Source organism: Mixophyes fleayi, chromosome 6 (assembly GCF_038048845.1).
Source record: "Mixophyes fleayi isolate aMixFle1 chromosome 6, aMixFle1.hap1, whole genome shotgun sequence".
NCBI lineage: Eukaryota > Metazoa > Chordata > Amphibia > Anura > Limnodynastidae > Mixophyes > Mixophyes fleayi.
The window spans coordinates 124787173-124804024 of record NC_134407.1 but is presented as its reverse complement, the minus strand read 5'-3'; the positions used below and the strand labels follow the sequence as shown (position 1 = coordinate 124804024).

General features: G+C 41.9%; 1 protein-coding gene across 2 annotated transcripts in view; it reads right to left on the bottom strand.

Moving 5' to 3' along the window:
• Positions 1-488: 488 nt before the first annotated feature.
• The window catches only part of ZFP91 (ZFP91 zinc finger protein, atypical E3 ubiquitin ligase), a 36604-nt gene continuing 20240 nt past the window's right edge, over positions 489-16852 (bottom strand). For both annotated transcript variants that reach the window (XM_075217272.1, XM_075217273.1), the window contains exons 9-12: positions 3854-3932; positions 3553-3667; positions 3368-3467; positions 489-3267 (exon numbers count right to left, since the gene is read on the bottom strand). In XM_075217272.1, the coding sequence (XP_075073373.1) occupies positions 2862-3267; positions 3368-3467; positions 3553-3667; positions 3854-3932 (700 nt within the window). In that variant the 3' untranslated portion in view covers positions 489-2861. The remainder of the gene's footprint in view (positions 3268-3367; positions 3468-3552; positions 3668-3853; positions 3933-16852) is intronic.

Here is a 16852-nt window from a genome sequence, read left to right as displayed (position 1 = left end):
GCTTTAGGCCAGGCCTTACCAAACTGCGGCCCTCCAGATGTTGTGAAACTACAAGTCCAAGCATGCCCTTCCAGCTATCAACAGCTTGTCTACTGGCAAATCATGCTGGGGCTTGTAGTTTCACAACACCTGGAGGGCCGCAGGTTGGACAGGCCTGCTTTAGGCCATTGAAATAAAAACCAGACAGGCATAATGGTGCACATACAGTCAGTATACATATATATCATTACCTGCTAGGAAGTTTTCTGTCACACCAAAATATGAACTTGCTACAGAGTAGGGCAGTTACCTTATGTTGAAGTGATCTCCTTGGAAAGCCTCACAGCACAGACAAATGAGCAGCAATTTTCTATATTGGCCACTCACTGTCTCACTGCATATTGAATCTTTTATAGTTGCTGGATATAATGTTTGATGACATTTTTTTAAACGGCTTATACTTCATGTGTTGCATACTGAGGTCAGTAATTCTCCAATTGCTCTGTCCATCCTATTATCTTTTTTATTTGACAGGATGTTACAAGCAATGACCTGAAGTCATTTCACATACATAAAAAAAAAAAGTAATCTGCGTAACTATATACACAAACAGCATATCAAAAGGGTTCTCCAACTAAACATTCTATTTTTTTTAATGTCACGGGTGTGGCAGGTATTTAAAGAAAAAAAAAAAATACTTTCTGGCCGTCTTGATCAGTTTTTCAGCTGTCATTTATTTCATCTGCCTCTTATAGTGAAGTGATGCTAGTTTTACTGTCACCAGCTTGAAAATGCTACACACAATTAAATAGTAGCAGTCTAAAAACAAAGAAGGATGGTTGTTTTGGATTTGGAGATGAATTTTCTCTTTTATAGCAGTCAGAACAAACATCCTCCCCAAACACAAAGCAAGCTTCCCACATGATTCTCTGCACTCTAGCACAGCAGCCATAAGAGGCAGATCAAGGCACTTAGCAGCTGAAAAGCAGGAGAGGAGGGTAACAAATAATAGTAAATTATTTGTTACTTTTTTATTTAATAATTGCCCTACCCATGACATATTGAAAATAATAATAATATGGGTTGAAAATGCCTTTTGAAGAGCCAATAAACCTTAAATACTGGTTGCCTTACTGAAAAGTGCAACTAGTAATGGTCACAAATACATATGCAAAAAAAGTCAAGAACTTAAAGCCATCAGCAGACAGATACTTGTGATAAGAGTATGATAATGAGAAGTATTTTCCTATGCATATTAGACTTTCCTTTCCATCAGAACAGCTGTAGGACAGTGCAAGGATCTATTCAGAGCCTACAATGACTGATAAAGAAAAAGTATTTGCACATAAAAGGTGAAATGTCTGGACTTCTGTCAGTGTGTGGGTATTTTGCCATAAGAGCTTAAATATTTGATCAAACTATAGTTGTTTTTTTCTTTTTATTGTACTTGATACATACAGAATACAAAATATGGCATTCAAGGGCCAATCAGACAAGCTCCAGAAGCCAGCTTATTTTTTTTTTTTTTCAAGTAGTCAGAGAAGTGGTAAACCTTTCGAAAAAGGAAACAACCAAAACAATTTTAGTTTTTTTGAATTAAATGTAGATTTTTAAGTTAGCTCTCTATGTCTGGCAATTATTCACATGGTAGGCGAGTTGTTATTCATTTGTATTATTTTTAAACCTCATATGCCTTGATTTACGCATGCCTAAATTATTACTAACTCTCACCAATTTCCAAATGTGCAATTATCAGATGACACTCACATCCAGGACACATACATCTCACAACAGAAAATCAGAGACACATACCACTAACTTCCAGCAAGTAATATATCTAAATAGTAAATCATATCGATTTTTTTTTTGCAGATTTAAAAAGTGAACAGGAAGAGTGCAAGGTGTAAACGGGTAAAGAGTTGAATGGAAGTTGGTTTTAAAGTGCAGAAAAATGGTTGTTTTAAAAAAAAAAAAAAAAACCTCTGGTGACTAACCGTGCAAAAACAAGATGTAGACAAAGTCTGGAAAGAGGTGTGAGTGGCTAACAGCTATGGTGCTACAGGGGGCTTGAATTAGGACAAAATAATTTGTGTATAATAAGACGCATGAATACTACAAAAAATGCCAGTTGTGCACTGTAGCAGAGTATTCGTTTGTATAAGGGCAGCAATGCTACAACACAGGATGGGGTGTGCAGAGTGACAATACCAGTGAACCATAATGGGCATTCATGAATGAGAGCAAGCAAGCAAGCAAGCAGATGGGGAGAGCTAGAGAATGGAATAGGCCAAAAAGAACAGTTTTAGACAAACTACCCTCTTTGAATCACTCTAAAGTGCAGCAAATTTCACTCATATTAGGGAGAAAAATTAAAATTAAGGGGAGGGGATTAAAAAAAAAAAAAAAAAAAAAAAGGAGGGGGGATAGGTCACAGAGTACAAAGAGACCGCAAGCAGCGCTCTAAGTAACACTAGCAGCTTTGCTTGGGGGAGAGGGCTCCATGTGAGACAGAACAGCTCATTTTTATTCTTTAAACATATTATATACAGTGAGAGTGCAGAGCACAGCACCTGAGAGAGGAAGGGGAGGCAGAACGTGAAAGGAGGAAGGGAAATAAAATCAAATAAAAATCATAAGAGGCTAGAATAGAGCAAAGAAATGGAGGGAGGCAGAAATAGGGAACTAGTAATAATAACAAACCGAAAACATAAGATCAAAAGAAATTGACTGAAAACACCAGGAGCAAAACTTTGAGCCCAGCATTAGTGTATGCAGATTCTACAAGGACAGAGAGAAAGCACTGGAGGGACGAGGCAGCCAGCCAGCTGGGGGGGGCAAGGAAACAGTCTAGGTGCTGTGCAGGGGGAGAATATCCTCCCGCTCTAGGTTCCTGCAGAGTCCGAATCCTCAATAAGAACCTCTGTTGTAGCACCAAGTCCTTCTGCTGGCTGGGCTGGGCAAGCAACTAATATCTTGGAGCCAGCGCTGGAGTAGAAGGTTGGGGGAGGTGCAGGCTCATCTTGAATAACCGAGGCTGTGGAAGCAGGGGACTCTGTCACCAGCAGTTCAGAGTTGGTGGTGATGAGAGAGCCAGAATTGGCCGCCAAGGCTTCAGCTATAAGAATCTCAGGGTGGCTCTTGGCCTTGTGAGCCACAACACTGTCCTTCTTCTCAAACTTCTTCCCGCAGATGCCACAGGAGAACTGGTAGAAAGAGTCAGCATCGTGTTTTTTCATGTGCCAGTTCAGGGAGGCTTTCTGTCTGCAGGTGAAACCACAGAACTCACATCTACAAATGGAAAAAAGGAAAGACCAAAGGTGAAGTGAATAGACTCAAAAAAGGCATTCATGATAAACAGTGTGAGAGAAGGGAGATCGCAGATACTCACTGTAAGGGTTTCTCTCCGGTGTGGATCATGCGATGTACAGCCAGATTGTGGGAGCTCTTAAATGCTCTGGCACAGTATTCACAGATATAATCCCGCTGGTCTAATAATGGAAGCATTGTCACAGGTAGGTATAGATGCACATTGCTGGGGATACTCCCTGTGCATAAGAGAGTTCTTATATTTACCTGTATGGTGCTTTGCATGACGCATCAGCTGCTTCTGCAGACGGAAAAGTCTCCCACAGGAGGGATGTGGACATACATATTTCTTCTTTAAAAGGTGCTGATATTTAATATGATGCTAAAAGAGGGAGCAAAATTCACTGTTATTGTAAAATTTCGTATGAAAAAATTGAGCATATTGGGCTCCAATTTATGCATAAACAGGATAATAGTAGCTGCATCTCATTCACTGCAATGTGCACCCAAAAAAGAAGAAAGGGGTAGCTATTAAACACTGCTCTCCCTCCCTTTGGTCTGCACTCACCTGTAGGTATCTGGGGTGTGCCAGTACTGTACCACATCCCTCCATTTCACAACGCACATACTGAAGAGGGGGCTTCTTCCTGATAAGAGGCACAAATCAGTCATTAATAGGTTTGAATTTATAATTGGAAAATCCAGACTTTGAAATACTACATTATTATTAAACATTTATTTATACAATGTTAGCAAACTCAGCAATGCTTTACAACTAGGAACAAACCGAGAAATAAGACACACAAAAAGCATCAGCTTGCATTACATACAAGTGAATAGTTTATTTGGCACTAAGATCTGCCCCTTCATAACATCATATTACAGCAAGTAACAAGTTCATTTTTGAAGTTTAATCAAGCACAAGCTGGAAATAACATATCCCACTCTTTTATATTGTTCATTAACTCACTTTAAAACAAAACACTACAAAAACCAAAATGTGCCACACAGCAGTTTACCTGAAAGTCATGTAACCTTCTATATGACAAACATTGCATAGATTTGCACGTGAAAACTATAGAATATTTTCACTTTATAGCTTTATAAATTGTGGAAATCATGTATTCTAATCACTATTCACTATTTGTCATAGATGAATATTCAGGGGAATAGTAACAATGTATATATTGCATGTAGCCATCAGCTCATTTCCTTCCCACTACCCTCTGACACCCTTTCTTCATTTGACCCCACAAATGAAGAGGAAATTTCTACGCTCTTCTTATCTTCCTACTCTACCTCCTGTCCTCTTGATCCTATTCCCTCGCAAATTGGTAGATCCCTGTCTTCTGTGCTCATTTCACCTCTAACTCAAATCTGTAATCTCTCACTCTCTACTGGCATCTTTCCATCACTATACAAGCATGCAGTGATTACTCCTATTCTAAAAAAACAAAACTCCGACCCAAACTCTCTCTCAAATTACCGTCCCATCTCTCAGCTCCCTTGCCCCTCCAAGCTTCTAGAGAGACTTGCCTACACTCGCCTCACACGCTTTCTTTCCGCAAACAACCTGTTGGATCCTCTTCAGTCTGGCTTTCGTTCTCAACACTCCACAGAGACTGCGCTGACCAAGGTTGTTAATGATCTGATCACTGCTAAGACTGAACGCCATTACTCTCTCCTAATTCTCCTTGATCTCTCGGCTGCATTTGACACCGTTGACCACTCTCTTCTCATACAAACGCTGCAATCCCTAGGTCTTCAAGACACAGTTCTATCCTGGTTCTCATCTTACCTCTCTAATCGCTCTTTCACTGTTAATTTCTCTGGAGCCACATCTGCTCCGCTTCCCCTATCAGTTGGAGTACCACAAGGCTCGGTGCTAGGTCCTCTGCTGTTCTCTATCTATACCGCTTCTCTTGGAAATCTAATAAGTTCCTTTGGCTTTCAGTATCATCTCTATGCGGATGATACCCAAATCTATCTATCCTCTCCTGATATCTCGACATCTGTGTTGTCCCGTGTAACTGACTGTCTTTCTGCCATTTCATCTTGGATGTCCTCTCGTCAACTCAAACTTAATCTTTCTAAAACAGAGTTAATAATATTCCCACCCGCCAACAAGAGCATACCTGACATTTCTATCTCTGTTGATAACATGACCATAAATCCCACCCCACAAGCTCGCTGCCTAGGTGTAATCCTTGATTCACGCCTATCCTTTGTTCCCCACATTGACTCTATATCTAAATCATGTTACATACATCTAAAGAACATTTCCAGAATCCGCACATATCTCACACAAGACACTGCTAAAACCTTAATTCATGCACTAATCATCTCCCGCATTGACTATTGCAATTCCCTCCTTACTGGTCTTCCCAAAAACAGACTCAAACCCCTAAAATCTATTTTGCATGCTTCGGCAAGACTGATTTTCCTTGCAAATAGCTATTCCTCTGTTGAATCACTCTGTATGTCTCTACACTGGCTGCCTGTCTTCTACCGAATCCAATATAAAATACTTTTACTAACCTACAAGGCCATCAACAAAGCTGCACCAACATACATCTCCTCTCTTGTCTCAAAATATCTCCCAACTCGGCAACTCCGTTCTGCAAAAGATCTGCGTCTCTCATCCACCCTCATTACATCCTCCCATTCCCGGTTACAGGACTTTTTTCGGGCTGCACCCACTCTATGGAACTCTCTCCCTCGCACAATAAGACTCTCCTCTGTTCTACAAACTTTCAAGCGTTCTCTGAAAACCTACCTATTCAGACAAGCTTATAATATTCCTCAACCACCATCTTAACCTCACTACCTTTAGCCTGTTACACAATTTCACACAAGACAACTACCCCCGGACCAACATTGTTGTGTGACGGGATCATTTAGCTTATGAGTCACCCTACCTTTGCAGTCTGGCTGGGCCAAGATGCAAAATGTATACTTAACCTCATGTGTCAATCTCCCATTGTCCCATAGATTGTAAGCTTGCGAGCAGGGCCTTCTCACCTCTTTGTCTGTTTTACCCAGTTTGTTTATTAGTTTATTACGTTTGTCCCCAATTGTAAAGCGCTACGGAATATGTTGGCGCTATATAAATAAATGATGATGATGATGATGATGATAGCCTTGTAATGTAAAGTGTGCTTTGTTGACTGACACCAGTGACCTATGTCAAGTGTCTTTTGAAAGTAACCAGATTAGACAGATAACCTCTCCAGAGATGCTCTAGAGTTGTGTAAATAGTCCGGCCAGTCAAGCAGAGCAGAGGTGAGAATCATGCCCTCAGATGGCAGACATATATCTCAGGGATAAATAACTCGCTTGGAAAGCCCTGTGTCATTCTTGGAATCAAGCTGCCCCAACATTGAAAGAGCCAAGTTACAAAGGTGGGGGTGAGGGCAGTGTAAGAAGTTAAATCTGTTTCCTGACCTGATAATGTTCATTTCTCTGAGGAGACCCAAGTATTGAGGTTGAAGTGTGCCATCCTTTTCAAAGTGTACTCCTCACACCAAGTCTTAGATTATTAGTAAGTTAGTGAATTTATTTGTACAACTTATTTTGTATGCCTTGTTATGAACTGTTTTGTACTGAAGACTTGGAAACATTTTTCGGATTAAATACATTTAATATAGCATATTCTCCTATATTCTTTGTGAATTTCCGAAGCCAAGTGGGTGCTACATGTATATGCGATTTAAGTGTGAAACATTAATAAGTGGTTTTGGTGAACGTAAGGACTCCATAGTAAATCTTCTGTGGTGGCAGAAAAGTTGCATTCATTGGTAAGTAACCCAGGTAACTCCAATCACGGCCAACTGTTTCAGATTGTTGTATCTGAGACAGCCTGGGCATTTGTGACATAAATGTTCAAAGAAACATAGTGGTATAAGTCCTCCTACACAAGAAATCGAGATATTGCATATTGAAATTACAAACATGAAGTTAGCCTGTTTTTATACTATCAAAAGGTAAAGTTCTAGTTATAGTACAGAGTGTTTCAAAAAGATGGACCCGATTTGAAATTGCTATATCTCTGCAACCACGAATCGCCCATGAATGAAAACTCTTTACCACTTTAAAGAGTGGAGAATAGAGTTTCAAATGATTACCGCTCAATGCCCCTCCAAGCGCGCCAACAGCCACTAGCCTCAGTGGTTCACAAGATGGCGACCAGGCAACAAAAGGAATTTTGCGTTCTGCAGTTCAGAAAAACTGAATCTGTACTTGCAGTGCATTGTGCATTTCAACGGTATTTTGCCATCGAGCCGCCAATGGCAAAAAGAATTCATCGTTGGTTCCGACTCTGAGCAAATAGGCTGTATATGTAAGGGGAAGAGCACATGGTGACCATGCACTTCACAGAAAATTCTTGAATTTTTCTCACGTTTTTCTCTGTAGTCCACTCGCCATGCCAGCCGAAAACTTGCACATAGAGGATTTATAAAATGGTTAGTAAAATTTGATAACTCTTTAAACGGTTTGTAACTTGTGTAATTGTAACATGTTGCCATTGTGAAATATATTGCTTTGAAATTGGGTCCATCTTTTTGAAACACCCTGTATTTAGAATTAATTTGCATAGCGTTTTCAATATAGGCAACGCTTTGCAAAATTCTAGTGATTATTACACGAGGGCACCTGTTTTCTTTTCCTGTATTCTGAAGTGTATGGTGTACAAAACAAAGTTTGGCTTTTCATAATTGTACTGCTTGATGCAGCAGATCCAATATGCTACAAACACTGTATTCCAGTAACCATAAACAGGCTACTCAATCCAGAGATTTCAGTCTTAGAAGACATAAGGTATGCAGAAAGCAAAGCAGGTAAGAGAACTCAGCACAACTTGACTCAGATGTCAGAATAAAACACCAGCATCCTGGGTACACTACATAAACATATAAGCACCTCTTTTGGTACTATGTCTCTGCACTGTTGGGATGCCCCGGAACATGAACTCAGACAGTGTGCGCAGGACCTGCCTATAGTCAGTACTTTATGGACTATTTCCTAGCACTATCCAGAACTGTCGCAGGAGACTATTCTATCATGGACAGTCCTGAGGAAGAAGAGAACCAAATCACCTCTCCTTCTCCCTATATGTGCCTCTACTTCATTAATGCTTTTGTAGTACTTTATTTATAGTCTAGGATTGTACATAAAGACCCAAAAGCATATTTTCTACAGCCCGCAGAACACGGTCAGCATTGTCAGCAAATCAATAAATATCTGTAAACTACTGTGTACTAGTGCCCAAAATTGGCCAATTATAGAATATGTTTTAAAGAAAACTCTGAAAAATGCATTGTTCTTTAAGTGATAATATGTCATTATAAAACAAAAACTACACTACAGATGTTTGCTGGGTGACAAATCCTATCATCTGTATATCATGGCACCTACTACACATACAACTTTCAGTCACATTATCCTGTGATGGTCTGACAAAGTTGCAGCATACTGCAAATTTTGTTGTGTTGCACAAAACAAATTCAATACATTCACATTTATAGGAATATTGCTTCGTTGTCGGCACTGCAGCAGAAACGTAGTAGAAAAACAGGAGAAGATGCATGAAATTGTATACGATTTTCCCATGCACGTTGCCTGGCAACACAAACAGCCAGTAAAACTCCAGCACAATTACTTTTAACAGTTTGTAGCATGTCCGTAAAATGAGAGATTGCCAACATCACAACCATATTTCAGAAAAAAGTATTTATAACACCACCTTCCCGATGTGGACTTCACCCTCTTCCAAGGATCCCTATAGACTTACCTAGCTTGCTCTGTTAGGCACCATTTTGTGTTCCTTCATTGGTGAGATGCACAACAATCCATAGTTTGGAGCTTAATTCTCACTCCTCCGAACTCTAGACATCCTACTACAGGAAGTAGCCTTTAGTTTACATCAGCAAGGTCATGGAGGGACATGCCAAGAATTTTGGGACAAAACAAGACAAAAAAAACACCAAACAACCCACACTTTTTGTTGTTGGTTGTTGCTTAAGGGAGTTTCTCACTATGCTGACATTATGGGCATTTGAGAAAGACTCAATGATAAGTGGAAAAAATCAGCATAGATAGCTGTATGGAAGTGGCAAAAATTTGGTGAGAAGTGACAAAAAAAAGAATAAAGAAAAGAACCCAAAACAACACAAGAACTTTCAATACTAAAACAGCAAACTCAGAGGCAATCACGTAAAATGTGTAGAGGGACCTCCTGATTAATCAGTTACGGGAACGTCATTAAATAATGCCCAAAAAGCAGAAACCACACACATGTTGATAAGGCCCCACATGGAAGACTTTGCTTGATTTTGTATGAAGTGTTTTAGTTTCACTTAAATGGAGGTTCGACTGTACAATCATGAAATATGGAAATAGAGAACGAATAATAGACCCAGAGGTAAAATGAAGCAGAAAGACAGGTTGTTTACTTAACTACGATTAAAGGTTATCAGGCAGGTACAAGCATTTAAAACCAGTGTAGGAAATCCCAGATAAAAGCCAGATTCATGGTAATGCACACCAAAAGTTCAAGACGCGTCAACGTTTTTGAAAGGTACCAGGACACTGACTCTAACATCTGCTGGAGTGATTTCTAAGTACCCAAGTTGAATCATACCTCATAGTGAAGGATATTCTAATGTCTGTTTCATTTAATGACATAACCAGTCTCAAAATATTTTCCTCCAAACACATACCAGGTATAAGAATTAGAGATCTTAAGCGGGATTTTTTTTATACTTCTATTAAATCCTTTTCTCTAAATCTATTGGAGGACACTGGACCATGGGGATATAGAGCCTCCATTAGGCCTTTGGCACTTTAAATAAATTCAAACAGGTCTGTGATCCTCCTTCTGTTTTCCCATCCTTGAGGGAATTTAGTTATTTTTCTAACCAAGTCCGACAGGAATGCGAAAGAAAAAAAATGAAACAAAGAGAAAAAACAAACAAACAAACAAACCACTAACTCTCTCCTCACCCCCCCCCAAAAAAAGTTTCATTTTAACAGGAAAACTAGAGTGTAATCTGGGTGGGCGTTCAGTGTTCCCAAAAGGATTCAGAGAAAAAGTTTTAACCCAAGAATAAAAATCTAGTCCTCTTTCATCCTGTTGGTGACGTCCCAAACGGCCCCTTCAGGTGGGTATGCTCACAGAGTTGGTGTGCAGCACCTGACCAAAGCAGGTATTCATGGATGCAAAAAACATTGAACAGGGAATTTTGTAAAAGTATGTACTGAGGACCACGTGGCTGCCCAACACTGCTCAGCCAAGGCACTCTGCTGTGCCACCCACTAAGTGCTCACTGATCTGGTAGAATGCGTCTTCACATTGTAATTAACAGGTTTCCGTGCCCCAATGTACGCGTGCCTAATTACAGAAGTGATCAATGTAGCCATCAACTGTTTTGATGCAGACCAACCTCTTCTCTAAACAACATTGAGGACCAGAAGATCAGTTTTCCTAAACTCTAGTGTCCCTTTAGCATAGACTTTCAATGCCCGAACAATATTCAATGAGTAAAGAGATTCTTCTTCTGAAGAACAATTGAGCCCCAATGCTGGAATTCCAATATCCTGATTTAGACAGAACTTAGAAGCCACTTTAGGCTAAAAAGATGGTTTTGTACAGAGAACGGCCCTATCCGATATAGGGAGATTTGCAAGACATAGCCCCAACACCCTCCTAGTTGTGGAAATGACCAGAATTACTGTTTTCCATGTGAGAAACTTCACCTCCATGGATTCAACTGGTTAAAAAGGAGGTTGTTGTAAAAAGGTCTACACGTCTGGTAGTACCAACCTTAAATCTTTAAGGAACCTAGCTTTCCTTAGTTATCCAAGCCACCCTGCAGAAACAGGAGAAAATGGGTAAACTGGAAAGTAGTAGTTGGGACCTTCCTCCTCTCACACCTAGAAGTCTATAAAAGTCTACCAGACCATATAATAACTCTGCTGAAAAAGGTTTTCTAGCTTCCAGCATGATCCAAACCACCCTGTCGGAGAACCCCTTCTTTTCAAGCATCATGGCTTCAATTGCTACATAGAGAAAGCCAGAAGGACTAAACACTGATGGTAAATCAGTCCCAGAGTTAACAGATTCTTCCTTTGAGGAAGATGCCATTACAAACCCACCAACATCCTGGGAATGTCCAAGTACTACCACTGCCTGGTACCTTGAATAGCACCCTGACCCTTTCTTTTTTCAACTTATTTGAAATTTTGTGACTGGAGGATAAATCCAGTGGAAATCCTATAGGACAGACATAGCATTGACAAAGAACGCCTATGGGTCCCTTGTCTTGAAGCAGAATTGCTCAACCTTGTGGTTCAACCAGGATGTCATTATGCCGATCTGGCTGACTCTTCACAATTTCCTGGAAGATTTCTGAATTAAAAGACCACCCTCTGGGATGCAGGACGTGCCTCCCAGTTTTTCTACCCCTGGAATGAACATGGCCAATATCGCTAGAATATTTTGCTCTGCACAGAGATTGATCCTGCTTGTTTTCTTCACTGCAAGAGAACTCTTGTGACACTCCGGATGGTTGATGTACACCACTTCAGTGGCATTGTCTGACTGAACCTTTAAGGTTTTCCCTCCAAACAGAAGTTGCCCCTTAACTAGAGCATTCAGAACTTCAATTTAGCACAGACCCTGAAGCCTAGCAGTCATCATTATAAATGTCCAATTCTAAGGGGCATATTCAATTGGCCACGTTACTGTTAAAAACAACGCGGCCTGCGCATTATTACGGTAATAATGCGCATAATTACCGCTATTACGGTAGTTCTAACGCTGGCTTTTTGCTCGCAGCTCCCTGAAAGCCGGGTTAAAACTACCGTAATAACTAGGGATGAGCGCACTCGGATTTATGAAATCCGAGCCCACCCGAACGTTGCAGATCCGAGTCGGATCCGAGACAGATCCGGGTATTGGCGCCAAATTCAAATGTGAAACTGAGGCTCTGACTCATAATCCCGTTGTCGGATCTCGCGATACTCGGATCCTATAAATTCCCCGCTAGTCGCCGCCATCTTCACTCGGGCATTGATCAGGGTAGAGGGAGGGTGTGTTAGGTGGTCCTCTGTCCTGGTAGATCTCGTGCTGTGCTGTTTAGTTCTGTGCTGTGCTGTTTAGTTCTGTGCTGTGCTGTGCTGTGTTCTGCAGTATCAGTCCAGTGGTGCTGTGTGCTGTGCTCTGTCCTTCTGAGGTCAGTGGTGCTGCTGGGTCCTGTGCTGTGTCCTGTTCAGTCCAGTGGTGCTGTGTCCTGTGCTCTGTGCTTCTAAGGGCATAGTTATTTCCCCAATATTCCCCTGTGTTTAAAAAAATAAAAAAAAGTTTTTTAAAACAATACCAAAAACTACTTTAATTTTTTTTTAATTACCACAAAATTTGCACAACCAATCCTGCAGTATAAGCCCATTGGTACTGCAATATTACCAAGTTCACACATTCAGCAGTAAAAGTCCAGTGGTACTGCAATATTACAAAGTTTACACATTCTGCAGTATCAGTCCAGTGGTGCTGTGTCCTGTGCTCTGTCCGGCTGAGGTCCGTAGTGCTGCTGGGTCCTGTGCCGTGTCCTGTTCAGTCCAGTGGTGCTGTGTCCTGTGCTCTGTGCTTCTAAGGGCATAGTTATTTCCCCACTATTCCCAAGTTTTTTAAAAATAAAAAAAAAGTAAAAAAAAATAAAAAATTTAAAAAAAAAAAAAAAATATATAATAATTATAACCAAATTTGCAAAACCAATCCAGCAGTATAAGTCCATTGGTACTGCAATATTACCAAGTTCACACATTCTGCAGTATCTTGTGCTACATATAATGGAGACCAAAAATTTGGAGGATAAAGTAGGGAAAGATCAAGACCCACTTCCTCCTAATGCTGAAGCTGCTGCCACTAGTCATGACATAGACGATGAAATGCCATCAACGTCGTCTTCCAAGCCCGATGCCCAATCTCGTAGTACCGGGCATGTAAAATCCAAAAAGCCCAAGTTAAGAAAAAGTAGCAAAAAGAGAAACTTAAAATCATCTGAGGAGAAACGTAAAGTTGCCAATATGCCATTTACGACACGGAGTGGCAAGGAACGGCTTAGGCCCTGGCCCGTGTTCATGACTAGTGGTTCAGCTTCACCCACGGATCTTAGCCCTCCTCCTCCTCCCCCCCCCTACAAAAAATTGAAGAGAGTTATGCTGTCAGCAACAAAACAGCAAACAACTCTGCCTTCTAAAGAGAAAGTATCACAAATCCCCAAGGCGAGTCCAAGGGTGTTGGTGGTTGTCAAGCCTGACCTTCCCATCACTGTACGGGAAGAGGTGGCTCGGGAGGAGGCTATTGATGATGTAGCTGGCGCTGTGGAGGAACTTGATGATGAGGATGGTGATGTGGTTATTGTAAATGAGGCACCAGGGGGGGAAACAGCTGATGTCCATGGGATGAAAAAGCCCATCGTCATGCCTGGTCAGAAGACCAAAAAATGCACCTCTTCGGTCTGGAGTTATTTTTATCCAAATCCAGACAACCAATGTATGGCCATATGTAGCTTATGTAAAGCTCAAATAAGCAGGGGTAAGGATCTTGCCCACCTAGGAACATCCTCCCTTATACGTCACCTGAATAACCTTCATAGTTCAGTGGTTAGTTCAGGAACTGGGGCTAGGACCCTCATCGGTACAGGGACACCTAAATCCCGTGGTCCAGTTGGATACACACCAGCAACACCCTCCTCGTCAACTTCCTCCACAATCTCCATCAGATTCAGTCCTGCAGCCCAAGTCAGCAGCCAGACTGAGTCCTCCTCAATACGGGATTCATCCGAGGAATCCTGCAGCGGTACGCCTACTACTGCCACTGCTGCTGTTGCTGCTGTTAGTCGGTCATCTTCCCAGAGGGGAAGTCGTAAGACCGCTAAGTCTTTCACAAAACAATTGACCGTCCAACAGTCGTTTGCCATGACCACAAAATACGATAGTAGTCACCCTATTGCAAAGCGTATAACTGCGGCTGTAACTGCAATGTTGGTGTTAGACGTGCGCCCGGTGTCCGCCATCAGTGGAGTGGGATTTAGAGGGTTGATGGAGGTATTGTGTCCCCGGTACCAAATCCCCTCGAGATTCCACTTCACTAGGCAGGCGATACCAAAAATGTACAGAGAAGTACGATCAAGTGTCCTCAGTGCTCTTAAAAATGCGGTTGTACCCACTGTCCACTTAACCACGGACATGTGGACAAGTGGTTCTGGGCAAACGAAGGACTATATGACTGTGACAGCCCACTGGGTAGATGCATCCCCTTCCGCAGCAACAGCAACAGCTGCATCAGTAGCAGCATCTACAAAATGGCTGCTCATGCAAAGGCAGGCAACATTGTGTATTACAGGCTTTAATAAGAGGCACAACGCTGACAACATATTAGAGAAAATGAGGGAAATTATCTCCCAGTGGCTTACCCCACTTAGACTCTCATGGGGATTTGTGGTGTCAGACAATGCCAGTAACATTGTGCGGGCATTAAATATGGGCAATTTCCAGCACGTCCCATGTTTTGCCCACACCATTAATTTGGTGGTGCAGCATTACCTCAAGAGTGACAGGGGTGTGCAGGAGATGCTTGCGGTGGCCCGCAAAATTGCTGGACACTTTCGGCATTCAGCCAGTGCCTACCGCAGACTAGAGGCACATCAAAAAAGCATGAACCTGCCCTGCCATCACCTCAAACAAGAGGTTGTGACGCGCTGGAACTCCACCCTCTATATGCTGCAGAGGATGGAGGAGCAGCAAAAGGCCATTCAGGCCTACACAGCCACCTACGACATAGGCAAAGGAGTGGGGATGCGCCTCAGTCAAGCGCAGTGGAGACTGATTTCCGTGTTGTGCAAGGTTCTGCAGCCATTTGAACTTGCCACACGAGAAGTCAGTTCCGACACTGCCAGCTTGAGTCAGGTCATTCCCCTGATCAGGCTGTTGCAGAAGCAGCTGGAGAAAGTGAGGGAGGAGCTGGTAAGCCATTGCGATTACACCAAGCATGTAGCTCTTGTGGATGTAGCCCTTCGTACGCTTTGCCAGGATCCGAGGGTGGTCACTCTTTTAAAGTCAGAGGAATACATTCTGGCCACCGTGCTCGATCCTCGGTTTAAAGCGTATGTTGTGTCTCTGTTTCCGGCGGACACAAGTCTACAGCGGTGCAAAGACCTGCTGGTCAGGAGATTGTCCTCTGAAGAGGACCGTGACATGCCAACAGCTCCACCCTCATTTTCTTCCACATCTATGGCTGCGAGGAAAAAGCTCAGTTTTCCCAAAAGAGGCACTGGCGGGGATGCTGATAACATCTGGTCCGGACTGAAGGACCTGCCAACCATTGCAGACATGTCTACTCTCGCTGCATTGGATGCTGTCACAATAGAAAAAATTGTGGATGATTACTTTGCTGACACCATCCAAGTAGACATGTCAGACAGTCCATATTGTTACTGGCAGGAAAAAAAGGCAGTTTGGAAGCCCCTGTACAAACTGGCTCTATTTTACCTGAGTTGTCCCCCCTCCAGTGTGTACTCGGAAAGAGTTTTTAGTGCAGCGGGGAACCTGGTCAGTGAGCGGCGAAGGAGGTTGCTTCCTCACAACGTTGAAAAAATGATGTTTATAAAAATGAATAATCAATTCCTCAATGAAGTACAGCACTGAGCTCCAGATACTACAGAGGGACCTGTGGTTGTGGAGTCCAGCGGGGACGAATTGATAATGTGTGATGAGGAGGAAGTACACACTGTAGGGGGAGAGGAATCAGAGGTTGAGGATGAGGACGACATCTTGCCTCAGTAGAGCCTGTTTAGTCTGTACAGGGAGAGATGAATAGCTTTTTTGGTGTGGGGGCCCAAACAAACCAATCATTTCAGCCAAAGTTGTTTGGTAGGCCCTGTCGCTGAAATGATTGGTTTGTTAAAGTGTGCATGTCCTATTTTAACAACATAAGGGTGGGTGTGAGGGCCCAAGGACAATTCCATCTTGGAACTTTTTTTTTTGCATTATATGACCAATCAACAGTCGTTTGCCATGTTCAAAAAGTAAAACCAAATTTAAAAAAATTCAAGAAATTAAACCAAAAGTAAAATGCCCTGTCATAATTTAAAACAAGAGGTATTGACGTGCTCTAAAACTACTGTATTGTTGTTTATATTTTATAAACACTACACTTGAAAGCTTGAGTCTTTCAATAAAAAAGTAACTGTCCATTGCACGAATATTTGCAACAGGGACAATTTTAGGGTTAAGAAAGTCAACTAATAACACTTCGATGCTGTCTGTCTTTATAAACACTACACTTGGAAGTTGGAGGAGGTATTGTGGCCCCGGCACCAAATTTACTACCGGGGCCACTCCACTGTGCAGTCCATATTTAGGTGTATCAGATATTAAACAACGGTGACAGTTGATGCCCAATTTTTTAATTATATTGTGGCCTCGGTACCAAATTGTGTACCGGGGCCACCACACTACGCAGTCCAGATACTTGTTTGGTGGAATTCAGACCAGTTGAGGGTTTTAT